General features: G+C 44.5%; 1 protein-coding gene across 3 annotated transcripts in view; it reads right to left on the bottom strand.

Annotated features, from left to right (window-relative positions):
- The window catches only part of GLI2 (GLI family zinc finger 2), a 200,554-nt gene that overhangs the window by 54,056 nt on the left and 129,337 nt on the right, over positions 1-17,161 (bottom strand). For all 3 annotated transcript variants that reach the window (XM_075028752.1, XM_075028753.1, XM_075028754.1), the window contains one exon: positions 15,480-15,585. In XM_075028752.1, coding sequence (XP_074884853.1) covers positions 15,480-15,585 — 106 coding nt within the window. The remainder of the gene's footprint in view (positions 1-15,479; positions 15,586-17,161) is intronic.

Raw genomic sequence — 17,161 nt, 5'->3', positions numbered from 1 at the left:
GGAGAGTGATGCACACATGCACATGGCCTTTTGAGGCCGAAGAAAGAGCCCTCCCTTGCGCATCCACCACGGTTGGGTCAGGGTCCAGTGGGTCTGGTGTTCACCAGCCTGGCCAGAGAGGAGGTCTGAGCACAGCACAGCTCATCATGATGCCACCACCCTCCAGGGACCTCCGTCCTCATGGCTATGCTGTGGCCTCACTTCCCCTGGCCACCGCTCTCACCTGCCTTTCTGCCTGCCCGGTACCCCATGCCAATTTTAGATGCCCCATACCTTCCTTCAGCTCAGGTAGTAACCGAACACTAAGGTCGGCTGGGTAAAGGTAGGAAATTCAGAATCTCCAGTCCTCAGTTGAGCCTTAAATGTCCCCAGCCCAACCTTCGATGTTGCATCTAATTCCCAAAAGCACCATGTTGACACCAAGTCGCTGAAGCTGTTTCTTTCCTAAATGTAGCAACAGCAGAGGCACAGCCACTCTTTACCCTCCCCTTTCCAGGGAATCATGGCTGGCTTTGGCGTGCTGCCTGAAAAACGGGGGATTTTTTTTAAAGCATCAGTGCTGGCTAAGGCCCCCAGACATCCTCCTCGTGCTAACAGTTCTGGTGATGGTCCATACTGCTGGGCCAGGAGCAGAAGCAGAAGGTTCCTCATCACTCCACCAACCTCAAAAAACACCCCTCTTGCATCTCACCAAACAAGAGCTTATGCTCCTGTTGTGGCATCTAAGTGAAGAGAGGGATGAGACCTCCAGCCCTGTTTCTACACACTTTGCCAAGCCCTGAAATTATGCAGAGCTAAGGAAGAGGTGGCTGCTGTATTTGCATGGCCAACTGCAGGTGCTCCACTCAGACATTATAGTTATCACTTTCCCTAACAGCGGCCAAAGTCTGTCTGAGACGATACTCTAGGTAGTCTGACTATAACCTCAATGAAAGCACATATGTTTTGGGGACATTTTAAAATGACCAGAGAGTTGTGGGGTTTTTTAAAACATTTTATCAGAAAGGATAGAGAAAATGAGTTATTTTTTGCGCAGGATGAAGTTCACTGTGGGATTCAGTGTGTAACATGATGTAAAGTCTTAGGCAAGCCAAAAGGTGTTAACATTGTGTGCCCTTTAAATGATGCACTTAGTCAGTAAAACAAGATGTGCTTAGGTTGGAACTATGTAAATACACTCATTTTATTAAATAAGGTAAAAAATCTAAAAAAGAGATATTGCTGGGTAATTAAGTCACCAAGTATTGGTTCTATTTAAAATTCAAGAGAAGGGATATTAAACATACTCAAATTTTAATGAAAACATTTGCAGTGTCTTTAATAATTCAGCACAAAATTTTATTTAAACAACTCTCTCCAGTTTTAGAAAAGGCAAACACAGGGCCATTGTACCGTGGTCTGGGAATGAGAAAACAGAACTGCTCAGGTGCAGTAGATTATTTTACCTGTTTAGACAACACAATGACGAGCAAACCAACCCTGGAAATCAAAGCTATGCCTAAATCCCAGCAGCAAGATTTTCCATGTGGTAGCAGCTTTAGAAAGTCCCATCAGTCATCTTTTTGCACCTTTAAGTATCTTTTGCAGCCCAAGTTGATTTCAGTGTGCTGTAAGCTCCCTGCTGATGGGATTTTGATGTCTAAATACTTCCGACTTGGAGTTTACTTTGAAAATAGGACTTAAGGTCCTGCACTTTGCATGTTTTGGGCTTTTTTTTAGTTGTATCTGTGGCTTGATTTGTTAAAATACACAAAGGACATAACAGGTGAAAATAAAGTGGATTTTAAAAATATTTTATGGTTTAAATAATCTATAGTATTATTAGTAACCAAGGAAATTCAACTATCCAGAACTGAACTTCTAATATTAACAATTCCCTTTATGCACGTCACATTACAGTGCAAGTTTTAAAGCTGTTCATAATGTAATGGCAAAATAATTACTTTTACCCAGCACTGCAGTACACATTTGGTACTCATGAATGCTGTAAGAATTAATACAACCATTCACACCTGGTATAAAAGAGCTTCTAGCCAATAAAAAAAGGTACAAGAACGCACAGGCCATTTTCTAAGCTCAGTCATAGAGTATCTGAGGGACAGAGCAAGTGCAAGAAGAGTTGTAAGGACCAATGGGTAGGAGATAAACTTTTAATTACACAAGTCCCCCTTGAAAGCTCTCATTCTGCTGTTCAGCGAAGCAGGACAAAAGTTTGAGGAGCCAAAAATGAACAATAAATGCAGCTCATGCTATTGTACCCATGGATTTTTACTGGCATATTTGTCAAGCTCTTGTGACACTCCCAATGATGCCAGATTCTCTGGCTACACCATCTCTATCTTCTACTTTTAGCCTTCAAGAACAGCTTCTAAAAGTCTCCAGGTTCCCTTCAATCGAAGGTTTGCTCCTGGACTCCAGAGGCTTTTTCATTTGAAACTCAGATGCAATCGGGGGAGTGCAGACCATGATGCACTGTAGGCAAGGGGATTATCTTTCAGCCCTGCTTTCACCCACTGAGGATGATAACAGGAGGAGGAGATTAGACTGAGACCTTGCACTGGTAAGTAAGGAAGACTATACACACACAAACACACATAAACACAAATCCTTACTGCACTGGAAGTTCACAGATCACAGCAATTTTGCTTGTGAATGCGTGAACCACAAAATTGCCCTGCCTGGGAGAAAAGCCACCAATGAACACAGAGCTGGTAGGGTTGGGGTTGGGTTTATGAAAGGCAAAGCAATGAAATCAATCACAGCAACCAGAGTGTGGATAAAGGCCAGTTTGGCAACATAGTCTAAAACCAAATGAAGGGATAGGAAGCCACTGCATCTAGTGCAAGATTTTGGGAGAAAGCAGAATCTGCCCTTCAGCGCAGGCTCCTTGAGGAATTTTCTGTCCCTCAGTTTGTGCCATTTACTCACTGAGTCACCCTGGCAAAGGTCACTCACCCAATACGCTGCACCAGTGTGACATACCTAAAGCAATGTGACACCCGTGCACAAATGAAGCCCAAGTCTCTGCTCACTATCCGTCCTTATCAGAAACTGCCACATAATTCACCAGAAATGCAAACCCTGCTCTGCAGAGATCAAGCCTGGAGAAACCAGGCTGATAGGATCCTGAGGTCCATCAGCACATCAGGACCTGAAGGGAAAGAAGCTACAACTCACAGCGGTCCTACCTTCTTCACATCTGGCAGAAGCCGGCTCTTAAAAAAATAAACAAACAAACAGCTCTTTGAAGAGTTTCTTATTCTTGCGGTAACAGTCATCTCGGCACTGACAGGATTCAAACCAGACGTGGTCGAGGGAAGTCTGGAGTCATACCAGGTTTAGATCTCACATGCCAAGAGAGGTCAAGACCTAGCCAGGCCTTGAATAGATGACTTGCAAAGAAAATCCCAGGACACGGAGGAAGTGGTCTTGGTGGGAGAGTGCCTTTCCCTCTGACTCATTAGGCAACACCACGTGATGATGCTCTGGCAAGGAATACAGAATGGCCGTCATACCTACCCGCTAAAGCCCAAAAGTCCAGTGCATTTGTCCTTGGTAAAGGTCCTGTGGGACTCTTAAAAAGACATGGGTTGTAAAATACCTAACCTGGCTCAATTCCATTTTAGTCTCCTACATTCTGGTCATCTCATTGCTGTCTGCTCTGAAGGAGCGTTTGAACTTTCCCGACCTAACCTGAAAATTGGTTTGGTTATGCGGGCATGTAGGATTTCTTTTCCAAAAATGGCTAGAAATTTATTTGGAGTTTGGAAGTCTTCTATTTTTTTCAAGTGAATAAAGTGGTTTGGGGCCTGCTGACACTGATTTCACTATGATCATTTCTCTGTTTCGAGACTTTTACTGGAAATAATATACAAACAGGTAATAAGTATTTAAGTGTTCAAATGTACTGGATAAAACTTTGCAGATACCTCACTTTTCATCACTTCCTGCTATTACTTCTTACAGAGAAACAGTTGGGTTGGAGGACTAGGATAAAAGGGAAAGAACTAGAAATAACTTTTATATGATTTCTCCCCTGGGAACCGACTGCAAAATCCTTCCCACTGGTCTACAGATAATAGAGTTATTCACCCTGACCTGGTCCCTACCATATACTAACTCTCACGCTGTACCCTGACCGCCACAGGATGCCATCACAAAATCGGTGTCTCGTGATCAGGGTAAAACAGCAGCAAGGCTCTCATTTCAGTTCCTTCCAAAGAACTGAAAACATCGTTGGCTCCTTGAGGGTCTTTCCAAACAAGCAGGACCACCACACTGTCTGACATGAATGGAGATCAGTTACTCAAAGCAGCATGTCAAACACTGTTAATCCCTTGAAAACTTGCTCTTCCTCAGAAGCAAACACCAGGATGTTTTGTCCACGTGGTATCATTGCAGCTAGGCTCCTCCAAATTAGCCTGTTTGACACCAGTTCTGGGATCTCTGTGATGATGCTGGACTTAGAGCAATGTTATGTGGAAGTAACCAGAGCTCTAGTCTCCCTTCATTAGGCCTTGATTTCTACTTTGCCAAAATTATCTAAAGAAACACAACTGAAGTGAAACCCTTCATGACAATACCAGCAAATAATCTATTACCATAACAGGTCTGAAGTCAACTACCAAGTCCATATTGGCACAAGAAAAATCTCTAATATAAACTATTCTTAAAGCAGGAATACACAAGTAGGATTTAGCAAACATTTCTATTTTATGGCTTCTTCAGAAGAACACCTTTCTCCAGGATAGCATGTGAACATGCATTTAAGTTTCTCTGAAGTCAATGGACCTAAGCAGGTATTTCTAATTAAGCATATACTTAGGTATTTTCATGAATAGGGAGAGACTTAAAAACAGTTCTGTAGCCTAGATCACTTTCTGTTTGTCCCTCTGCCTCATCAGCTCATCATTTCTTTTCAGATCTCTTCTACAAATATCTCTTCTCCTTCCTTGCTAATCCCCATTATATTGATCTTCCTTTCATTTACTGATTTGATGACTGAATGTGTTAATTCCTTCACCACCCTATCTTTCTACACCCTGCATTTTGTCATCTACAATCCTGTTTTTTCTTGTAAAGTATCATACTGCACTTGAGTTGGGATGAAAGACAGCATATGAAACCAAGTATTTTATCTCACAGTGAAGACAAATAGCCCCAAACAAGAATATACATGTAAGAACATCACCCTAATGCAGCTGTAAGCTTGAAACTTTCCTATTTTTAATGTATTAACCACACTCCGGTAGTCTTTCCTCTACCAGTGGTAATTTGGGATGTGTGGTTAATCTGTGGGGTTTTAAGAAGCTTTCGGATGAAGCATTCAATCAGCAGGTACCATGTCCAGCAGCTGGTTTGCAAATCAAAAGCCATATAAGTAGCTCCAGAACCAAGCTAGGAAAGCCTCTCGAGAAGGGGCAAGAGAAGGAATAAGACAAATTATTCTCCAGGATGCTTTTACAGGATTGAAAGGAAAATATTTCAAAGGCCCTTACAGGATTTAGGAACACATGTTTGTTTCTCAGTGAGACTTAAACTCAAAATGCATTTCATACAGCCCTAACGTATTTTTTCAGGAATGCCTGACTGCATCCAAGTGCTGTTGTAAGTGACGTGGGTATGTGTGAGCGGGGAGGGAGGGGTGTACAAGAGAGAGAAAATGAGTTGTGGCAGGAAGAAATACCTCTGCTGTGAGGAGGCTCCACCTGTACGAAGGACACGCTGATGCACTGCTGCACTAGTAGAAAGGGCAGGAGGTGGTGGTGGAGCCTAACTCTCACATTTAATCTAATGGCAGGCACTCAGCAGCGGGGAGACCATGGTACAGGTCCTTCTGCTGCCCAGAGGGTGGAAAAGGATAGCTCCTACCTCCCAGGCTCCTGCCATGCTGTAAGGTGTCCCCCCACCCCAAGTATCAGCTTAAAAAAATCATCAAAACGCTCACAACCTCCCAGTTTCACTATCAGCTACCACGATCAACTATATCAAAACCCAACCCCATACATGCCAATAAAGTGAGCACAGGGAATGCAGTAAACTTGCTCTTGAAGTAGAGTCTGGCCAACTGATATCAACTAAACCTTGAATATGGCTTTTCCACAGCACATCCTCCCACTATGTGCGTGCTCCTGCAACAGAGAGGAGACAGGGCAGAAAACATCCCCATCCGTCCTACGGGAGCTGTATGACCTGAGTGTGTATGCTGGACTCCAAGCATGCACAAGCCACCTCATTAATACATTTGTGTTTCTTAAACTCCATTCCAGCCATTTTCCTAATTTTTAGGTACTTAACTTCTTTACTAGGGCTGGCTTTGGGGTCCTGAGTTTCAATGAAGTTTGGGGGAGTAAGACATTAACTGGGATCCAGCATGTTTGAAAACCCCACTGTGCCTTTGCATTACCAGCGCTTGACAAGCTGGCCCTAAGAGTTAACATTATTTTGAAACTCCCAACAACCACTTTCAAAATAACGTTGTTAGCCAGACCCAATACAGTTGGATTTATGATCTGAAATCATACAGGCACTTTTTAAAATTTGACCCTTGAGTAATGATCTAAATTTTAGCTCTGTTAGTTGTCTATTTAATATCAACAGTAAAACATAAAAGAACAGGCATGAAAAGCCTCCACGGCAGAAAATTGTGTAAAATCACAAATTCTCAAAATGGTCTGGCACACAGAAGAAAAACATACATACATGGTTTAGTGTCGAAGCCAGGGATCTAGAAAGCCCACTTAAATGCATGCATTCCTGCAGAAGCGCTCTGCAGATCCGAGACCTGCCAGAGTAACAGCACCGAGTTCTGCCTTTTGGTCTGTGCAGATGTGTGTGCACGGTGTTAGCTGCAGCCAGGGTATCCAGATCCATAGTTCTGCCAAACAGGGTCCTTTTTTTATTAGTATTATTTTTTTTTCCTTTCCCCCCAGCCATCTGGGTGGTCCGAGAATCAGACCCGAAATACCTAGGATCCCTCGAACCACATGTTCTAATCCCAGCAGAGTTGACTCAGTCCTTCATCCTTCCAGCGTAAATTGACTTCTCTGCTCTTTGTTGCGTGGGGGGAACTTTTGGATGGGATTTGAAAATTTCCGCTCTGTATGGACATTAAAAATCCTACATTTTTCTTCCAGTATCACAAGCCAGCATTCCTGCCCTTAGTTTTTATCTCTCAGCACCTTGTGTTATTTGCTTCCCATGGCCACTGGTAGTTGGGAACCCAGATAAACCAGTACCTGAAAAGTGATGTGCCGCAGGCTTCATTTCACAAGCCAGTGGGATGGATGGGTTTTGTCCATTTATCTCCACACACACTGGAAGGATTTCAGAGAAACACAGTGAAAATGAGGAGACTGAGCAGACTGCTACTTGAGTATATGCTGCAGGCTGCAGCCTGGCCAGTTCATTAGTGCGGGGAGGAAGGATATGACAACATGCAGCAAGTATCTGGAGGGATGTGTTACAGAAGGAGGTGTGCTAGGAGCAGAAGGGTGAAATTTAGGGAGAGAAAAAAAAGAAGGTGGACTAGGAAGGTGACCTGCATGGAGAGCTTTTTATACTGAGAACGGATTTGCTACAGGGTAGAGCAGAAGTTCAACCAGGAGATACAGGACCAGAAAGGTGAAACCTGCACAACCCTGTGCTGTACAGGAGAAAGTGCTACAAAGGAGCAAAACACCACGACAGGTCTCATCATCGCTTGTCCTCATGACTGTAAGAAGCTGGTGAGAGGTGAAACGTCATATAGAGAGGGGATTTATTCAGGATTAAGAAAAAGGAGAGGCCAGGAGGGGCAGTGCTCCACATTTAGCTGAGAGAAAACTTGAGAAACAAATTCGTAACACTGGAGTTTAAAAGGGCAGGGGATTGGCACTGAACTTTTATCCATTTTCACAGGATGCTGAAAGCAATGGAGAATGGGCAATACCATTGAGATAGCTTCTGAAAGACCTGCACTCTCTGTTTAGAAACTTTTATGAAAGCAGCAGGAGAATAGAGTTCAAATAAATTTTTCCTAAAGCACAAGCTTAACAGCGGATAAGGTGGAAGCATGAAGTCACTTCTAATCTACTATAAAGTGAGGTAAACAAAGGGATTATCACTTAAGACTCGCTGACATGAAGCTCTGAGAATGACATTTAAAAGCAATGGTGGATTACAGAGTGACATCATATTAAACGAACACATGCCAGAGGTTTACATAAAAGACCTCAGAGATCAGACTCTTGCTCTCAAAACTAAAACCTCCTAGCCATTTTTACACTTCTGGCACTGATTAGACTAAATTAGAGCTGCAGTTTTTCATTCAGTAAGTTTTGGTGTCACAGAACCAGCAATTCGGTGGCCTGGACCTTCACTAAGTTCTAATGGGCACGACTCCACCTGAGCTCACCGAGGCCCCTCACGCCAGGGCAATGCCGTCGGCAGTCAAGCAACTGAAGATCCAACCTAAATGTTTCTAAATCCAGTCTGTGTCTCACTGCATAGTTTAGTGACTCTGAAACCATGCACCTTCAGGTCCCTCTGGACTTCAGATTTGAGTTTTTTAAAGTATTCTGAATGCTATTTAACTAAACACATATGATGAAACTATCCTCAATTTAAGGAACAGCATAGATGTGCAAATCTCTCTCATAATGGAAAATGCTTGAAAATTGTTAACAAGATTCAAAAGAGAAAGCTGTGGCGTGCATTTTGTGTTCGGTTGGCTGGGTTGTTTTTCCATAGAATTAGTTTTATCAGATTGGAAAAACCTACAGAAACATTCTAGCCCTGATGAGTGTTTTGGATTATGTCTGCCCCATTTTCAGAAGACCTGATCAGCCTGTCTTCCCACTGAGGTCAGAAGATGTTAAGCATGTACCTTCTTAGTTTTTGCACAAGTAGGTAGCGCTGTGTACTTCTTTCTGATGCCTGAAAACATACCACAAGCCCCTTCTGGGGAGCTGAATGAGTCACAGACTCATCAAGAAAGCTCTTGACTTTTCTTAGCTCTCAAAACATCAGGAGAGTGAGTATTACCGTAATGGCATTTTAGAGATGGGAAAACTAAAGCACAGATGGAATTAAAGTAATTTTTGCAGCTCCCCAAACAGGACAGCAGGAGCCCAGTATTTAATCTGTGGTCTCCTGGAGATGGATCAAGTGACCATCAAGTATTAATCCTGGTAGTTTTATAGTGAGATCCGTATTGACAGTCCCCCAAATCACCTCCTGTAAGTTACCAAAGAGCCACCTAAAAGCAACACACTCCTCTTAATTACAGACCAGGGAGAGGTTTGAACCAGCCTTCTGGAGGGGACCAGCCTCTGCAAACCATCGCATACTCACACATTCTTATTTTCTTAAATAAATAAAAGAAGCATGTGGGAAAGAAGGGGACAGAATAAATTGGATGTGGGAGCCCCCAAACCTGTTTCCCAAATGAGCAATGTATCTATTTGGTGAAAGTCATAAAACTTTGCAAAACACATAAGAAGGCCTCTCTGAGCAGCTGTTTGCTTTGACTCCGGAGGGAGCTCGCTCTATCTCCAAAGCAGCACAGTACCATCAATCACGACCTGCCAAAGATTTTCTACGCCGGTAGCAAAGTAAATATGAAAACACACAGGTTTTATCGGCGTGTACGTTCTGTGGCTCAACTGAGCGGCATCCTTGCTGCAGGAGCAACCACTACCTGGGGTCCCATCCTAAACCGCCTGATGAGATCAAAGCTGCAGCCTCGTGGGAGCCCTGTCCCGTGGAGGTTAACCAAAGGCACTTTACGGACACCCGATAGTGCACAAAGGCGGCTCCGTGAGCGTGAGATGCAACAGGCTCCCCTCCACTGTCGGCTGTGGTCATGAATTACCCTGGGTGGAGGGGACAACCGAGAGACCCTGGTGGAAAACAAGGAGCACTGGCAGGGAAGCCCTGGCTGGGCTTGGCAGGAGCACGGTCAGGGCCATGGGGGCACTTGGAAAATTTTGCTGCAAAACTCCAACACCCCTTCACTGAATGTGTTGGAAGTGAGATTTTTCAAAGGATTTGTATCCAGCAAAATTGAGGGGTGGGGGTTGCGTGTGTTTTTTTAAAAGAGGAACAGCAAAAGGCACATCTGTGACAATAGCAAATTCCGACTCTAAAGCAAGAGACACTGGTGTTTCTCAAAGCACAGTTATAAGATGATGATGATTATTTTTCGTATGGCTAAACAACATATTTTCCCTTAACCCCACTTGGCCTCCCTTGGCTGAATCTCACAAAAACAACAAAGGAAAGAGAAAACCAGCCTGAAACAGATATCCAGCATGGAAAATCTTGGGTTCGACATTAAATCTGGCAAATTTGTAAACACTTGAGACATAGTCTTTTTATGATGAGAAGTTTACCAGTCACCTTGCCTACCTGTGAATTACCCTGCCTAAACAGCTCAGAAACGTTGGAACTGGTCCTGAAGAGGTATTCTGTAATTTTTAACATAGTAAGAAGAAAACAAACTTCAACAAGGAGGGGTAATAGGATCAGATAAAGAAAAAAAGTGTAGGCTGAGTATCAGGGAAAATCTGTAATATATTAAGATCTCAGGGAAATGGAGAACGATCCATGATTAAACCAGATAAACTCCCTACCAGAGGCAAATTAAGGGCAACTTCACATTATCATGGAGACGGAGTCTTGTCTATGTTTAGATCTTTGGGACAATTCAGTCCTCATGAAAGCCATGGAATTTGTGACTATCAGCTATGGGGTTTTTTTACTATTTTCATGTGTGGACAGAAAAGCAACAACAATATTTTGTTAATAAATAATGTCAGAACTGCATCCTGAAACACCACCAGGATGTCGGTAGAAAAACAAGGCTGCTTTTGTTTGTTACACTGCGTAATGCCTGATGGGTTTTAACCACAGTTTAGGAGCTACTGTTAAAAAGCTTCTTGCTGAGTCAAGCCTAGGCATGCTGTTTACAAGGGTTAGCCCTGAAGGCTCTTGCATTGGCAGGGACTTTTAAGCTGAGCTAAGGAGTTTTCAGTTATTTTTGTTGTGCTTTTAAAGAAAAAAAAGTTGAGAGTAGCTAAGCACACCTAAAAATGGGGAGTGGAAGGGTGCTATCAGTAATCACCTGCCATATCTGCCAGCAGCTTTCCTCTGTAGTCAAGGGCTTGATCTTGCAAAGCTGACGCTAAGAGTCCCCTTGGTTTAAAGTGGATGGAGTTATTGCAGAGACCAGGCGCCAGTGGAGTAGGCTTTTGTGAAGAAGCTTGCTCAAATACAAAATATCCCCTTTGTTAGAAAAAGACCTGTTCTAGCTTATTAAGTGAATTTGTTTGGTTCAGCTTTGAACCTGCTGAAACACCCTGGCAGATGACTTTCAAAGCTGATCTATGTTCTGCCTACAACTAACAGTGCAGAGTGAAATTCTGACAAATCAATAAAAGCTGCATGCAGAAAACGCGTGTAACACCCACCACTGCTCTTCCACAGAGCCTGGGCCATCCTGTGCTGTGGAAGAGGTGAGGATCCCAGGGAAAAGCAGCATGTGACTCTGTGATTTAATGCATTGTCGTCACAGTGTACAATGTTGGAGTCAGTATCTCCAAATTTATTTTTCTGTCATATTTTAGCTTTTGAGTACTGTAGTTTGCAACCTTAATATTAAACGAATGTTGTTTTGTGGAAGTGGTGCTTCATACAATTTACATGTACCAATACAATTTCATTTATTCATTCTGCTTTAATTCTACACTCCTGCAATAGATTTCATCCCATATTCAGTTTTACTCCATTCTGCACTACATCCTTTTACAGTGTCCATTGAGCTCCAGTCCTGCCTCTCCCCCTGTCCTCCACATGACCACAAACTCACAAGCACCAGAATCCAGGACGATGCCTTGAATCCACAATATTACTGTTGGTTTGCACTGCAGAGAGCTCAAGGATCATCTGAATGAGATACTTTCTTTTTCTAGACAAGCCAAGCAAGCACCATGATTCTGCCAAATTGTTCTTAATGCCAAAAAAAAAAGATGTCCAAAAATGAAAGATGTCCAAAAAATATATCACCAAATAAATAAAAACAACAGAGTTTGTACAAAAAAGTGAGTTGTCCTAGTAACTGGAGAAACACTGAAACACCCTAAAAAAGCTCTAGAAGTATACTTCAAGGAAATACCAACATGATCTGCTTCTGGATGTATATAATAAATGCTCAGTGATTTGAAAGAAGACTCAAGTCCTGAAGATTATTTGTCATGCTGCTTAACAAGGAAATCACTGAGACATAAAGACTGACAACAGTGAGCAGAAATGCAGCAAATCTTTCAGGCCCCTGTTTTGGCATGTGGGTCTTTTATTACTTGAGTTTTCCATATTCTCAAGAAAAGGGTCCCACAGGTGGTCCTGTTCAAGACAGCCTTGGGGATGAGTTCCGTCCAGTTAGGATAAAATAACGTATGTTCTCATTAAGCCAAATGCAAACAGTGATGAAGGGGAATGTACTGCCATGTCACATCGAGCAATCAGGAAACAAACCTTTGACATAATGCAGCAGGCAGATAATAAGACCCCATAGTTAGCAACAAATGAGACTACACTTAATTTGCTGTGCAATGTTCGTGTAATTAGATAAATTTGGTACCGGCAAGACAGCAGACAGCTAAAATATGGGCTTGATGAATTGGGGGCTCTCCGTCAGGCACCAATCACATTAATCATAAAGCCAAAACTCAGTGACACAATTTTTCTTCTAAACATATCCCATAATTTTCTAGAGTGAAAGTATGCACATGCATTCTTTTTGAGTTGTTTACTTTAAACAGAAGGATGGATTTCTGTACCATCAGGATAAAGTACAATTTTCTAGAGGCTCAATTGTGCCCACAGAGTCCACCCAACCTATTGAACAAGAACCACACAACCAGTAAGTATGTTCTAGCCCAGCTCCACCACAATGTTCTGGATGATTTCACACTGGACGTCTGCAAGCGAGGAGGGTGAGCACTATGTTATGACCTCCAGAGCGGAAACTGGAGGAGAGAAGAGGAAGAAAAAAAGAGAATCAGAACAAAAACTAGAGGAGGAGAGGGCAGGAGATGAGGGAGGTTAAGATGTTTGCAGATAAAATTAAAGGAGAAAAATTGTTGAGAGACTAACTCCACAGCTGGTGCAAATTTTCCCATTGTGGTTGTATCGTAGTTCAGGGCACTTGGAAAAGAGCCAAACAGAAGTGACATTCCCTTGACCCTAAAAAACTCCCAGAGCCAAGAAGCAGTTGGCTGCTCAGCTTTGGTGCTTCACCAGCCGCAAAGGCACCCTTCAGTGCAATGCCCAGGTAGTTTCAAAGAACACTGTGTTTCCTCTTCTAAGACCAGCAACCAAGTTTTCTCTCCAGTGCCTCACAAGTCGTTTTTGTGAGACGTGCTGCTGAGAAGGTGAAGGATCCCAAAGAAGAAGGGCAATAGGTGTTTGCCAACAACTCTACCCAAACACTAAGCAGGACACTCTTGTCCACTGACAGACAAACGTGGTCACAGGGAAGACGATGGATTATTAATATCGGCTCAGATGAACTGAAACATGATCTGCCACCACTGTACACTTGGCCAGGATTAATCAATTGGACAAGCCCAATATGATAAAATACTGGCTCCCATCACTGGGAGTTATGATTCACAGGTACATAGCACCAGCTGGTGAGCTCGCGGTGGTGTTTGGAGAAGACCCTGCTTCATGACCCCACTGAAGAAACTGCTGTGGAGCCCCAGGGCAGATGCAGTACACCCAATCCTTGTCGTGAGGAGTAAAGGGGAGCACTGAGCGGCGTACACAAATAACCTGTGCCAAACATCTGAGCATCTGCCATCCTCCCTTCTAACCACTGTTTTGAATATTGCCCCTTTCAGAAGTCAGTATGTGCTTTATTAGCCAGAGCTCTGGCTTATTAACTATCTCCCAGAATATTTTTTTTATTAATCTGTCTTTCTTTTTTCTACAATTTTTGCATGTACTTGCACGCAAGAGCAAAACAATTTCATTCAGCCCCTCTTAGCCCCCCACAATTCCCATGTTAGCAACCTGCTCTGTCTTTCCCCTTTGCATGCAGCATGGAAGGAGCTGCTCTGCCCCTTTAAACACCCAGTCAAACTGACTGCCAGCCAAAAAGACAAGGACTTGTCTTCTGGTAGGATCCAGGGGAATGCCCTATCATTTTTTTCCCCCAGCATTTTGGAAGCGGAATAAAGCCCTGGTAGCTGTGGGACTCCACAGATCTTCTGGCTGCCGCTGTCTGTGTTACTTGCCTCCCGGGGACTGTTCCCCCCACTCACACCTCTCCAGAAAAAGCACAGCTCTACAAACAGCCCCTGCAAAGCCGGGTGAGCACTGACCCTGGCCGGACAGCAATGGGGCTCCCAGGGGTCAAATGAGAGTTTTTTAAGTGATGAGCCCTATTTGTTCTTCCGTTGCTCTTCTTGCAAAATGTTTCCGTCCCTTACGGGTTCCCCTACACCAAGTGCCCTGAGACCTGTTCCTCAGCTGATGGCTGAGACCTGCGTTACAGATGTGAGTTGAGAGATTTCAGGGCTGCCGTGGGACCACAAACCCCATCAGGCTGCTCCTCACCTCCCATGGGGATGGTGCATTTCAGGGACCAGGAGAAACCCTTCTGGCCCCACAGTCACTACAGCCTCCGCTCACATCCCCGCTGGCTCCTTTTCCCCTGCCCTAATCAAAGCTTACAGGACATGAGCACAGATCTCTCTATAAACAGGTCTCCCAAGGCATCAAGGACTATTGAGCTGTCATGTCCTGGATAAGGAGATTAAACACGATCCCCCCTTTTGGGACACAGCCCCTGACCGGCTCCTATGCTCGCTGCCCATCAGCTGCCCCGAGGAGGGGCGGCTCTCGTGAGGAGGTCACCGCCGAAACCCAGGGTCCTGCCCCTCCAGAGCAGACACGGACACCCGCGTGAGGACCTGCCTCTTTACCACATTTTAGAAAACGCCTCCCAGCCTGTCCAGGCTGTCGTCCGGTGAAATCAAACCGAACCACAGCATTCCCGGCAGCCATTCGCCGCCATCTGCGCGACTGGCGGGCAGGGAGGAACGGAACGCAAGGTCTCCAAACGGAGGGAGCAGCGCTGGGTCTTCGCCAAGATGGTGCCAGAAATGACCCGGGCACGGCTGGATGTGAGAAACAGCGCGGGCGCAAAAACACAAATCCAGCCTGTCCCTGGGACCTCAGCCCGATAACGACACAGAAGCCCTGTACTCCCATCCTGCTCCCGTACGGCACTTCTATAGGTTTAACAGAGCTGTAGGGCATTCCTGGCAGGCAGGTCAATATTGTCACTGGATGGGGACAGTGGGGTGGAGGGTAGCCAGCGGGACCAGCCTGCCAAGAGGGCAGCGAGTCCCCGGGACTTTAGCAGCGGGATTCAGCGTACCGCGGGCGGCCGACATTTTAGCAAGGCACGGGAGCGGAGGTGCAAGACTTACCCGTGGATAGCGTGGATAGAGTGAGGTTCGTAATGGTATCGTCCTTCCTGGTGGCGCATGTCAATTGGCAAAGGAGCGTGGAAGGCCGGAAAAATGTGCTGCGGCACTGTTGAGGGGAATAGAAGAAGAAAAAAAAAGGGACTTCAAAAACTTTTCCTTTCCTTTTAAAACAATTTCAAAGGCACTAAATCTCCATGAATTTCAGAGCAAGAGCAGCGCAAGACAAGGGGTCTTCATGATATCAGCGCTATCATACACCAGAGAAGTGGAATGAATAAATAATCAAAGTCATGCGGAGAAATCCTACATCTTCGACATAAAAGATCTCCAACAGGGTTTTTGACAAAGACAAGCAGCTAAGCGCTCTTTGAACTTGAGGAGATTATAGGAAGCACCAAGGAAAACTAGACTTGCAACGCAAATCAGACTCAACAGAGCCTGGCGGGATCCAGACCTGCGTCGTCCCTCATGCCTAGAGTGGCAGCAAACACCTCTCCTGAAGGTCTGTACACACAGCTTGGAAATATTTACCTAAAAATGTAACAGCAAGAGCAGCGCTAATGCAGACGGTCTAGGCAGTCAGAAGAGGCTCAAAAGTGCCTACTGCCAGGTTCTGAGAGAAGAGACCAAATTGCTCTCACTTGTAATCACTTGAGGCCCTATTTTTTATTCATTTGAGAAGCTTGTTTCATCTTTGATGGAAAGATAAAGTGGTCTCAAAAGGCAGAGAACACCTACATTGACTTATTAAATCTACAGGTTTTAATATTTATTATTGACCCAAAAGTTAACAGCGAGAATATTTGAGTGAGTCGAGCCGATGGAAAATTCATCAGATTATTTCTCCACGCCACCCCCAACAATGCTGCCTGTCCGCCTGGGCCTTTCCTGCTAAAATTACAGAAGCTAAAGAAATACAATTAGCAGAGCCTCAATAACGATACTGTACAATCGCCCTCTGATAGGGCTCATTGCATCTGTAATGACGCCACTTTCTAGTTTTGTACCAGCGATCGGCTTAAAGTTAAAAGGCTCGTCTTGCTCTGCCTTTACAAACAGTCACAAGTTCTTCATTAAAGATTATTTAATATTGTCATAGGTCTTCCCGTTCCCTCTGTGGCTTCTTGGCCTTTCCGTCTAACTGGAGACTAAAAGCAAAACAAAACCAACCTCCTAAGCGAGCGTTTCAAAACCCAGTCTGCGCTCAGTATTTCACTGTGACTTGCCTCCGTGACAGGTAGCATCTCTCTGTAGGTGGGAAGCACCATCCAAAACCAAAGCGTCAAGGCTTGGGTCAAGTCTCTCGCTGATGCTCAGCAAACGCCAAACTCTTTTTCTATGAAAGACTTAAAATTCAGCCTTTCGCATCTGTGACTCCAGCTGCAACAGAGCTACGCCGACTCCGTCCGGCAGGGCTGTGCTCCTTTCAGGTCCATCGCGCAAAGCCTGCGTGAAATCCCCGTATACGTCTCTCCCGGCATATCAGCAAGAGGATCTGAGGCTCCTACTCCCATTGCAACGTACAATCCCCAAGCACAGCGCGGCACAGGCGCGTCAGCCGGGCTGCCGGGAGAGGTGAGAGACTACACAAAAACAACCCTCCTGCCAACTCTGCTGAAAGGCGTTAAGCTAAGGTAGTCGGGGTGGAAAGTATTTAAGGCTCCGCAGCAGACTTGCTCTCC

This window comes from Buteo buteo, chromosome 5, assembly GCF_964188355.1.
Source record: "Buteo buteo chromosome 5, bButBut1.hap1.1, whole genome shotgun sequence".
NCBI lineage: Eukaryota > Metazoa > Chordata > Aves > Accipitriformes > Accipitridae > Buteo > Buteo buteo.
Note: the sequence above shows the minus strand (reverse complement) of the source record. Positions and strands in the feature narration are given on the sequence as shown.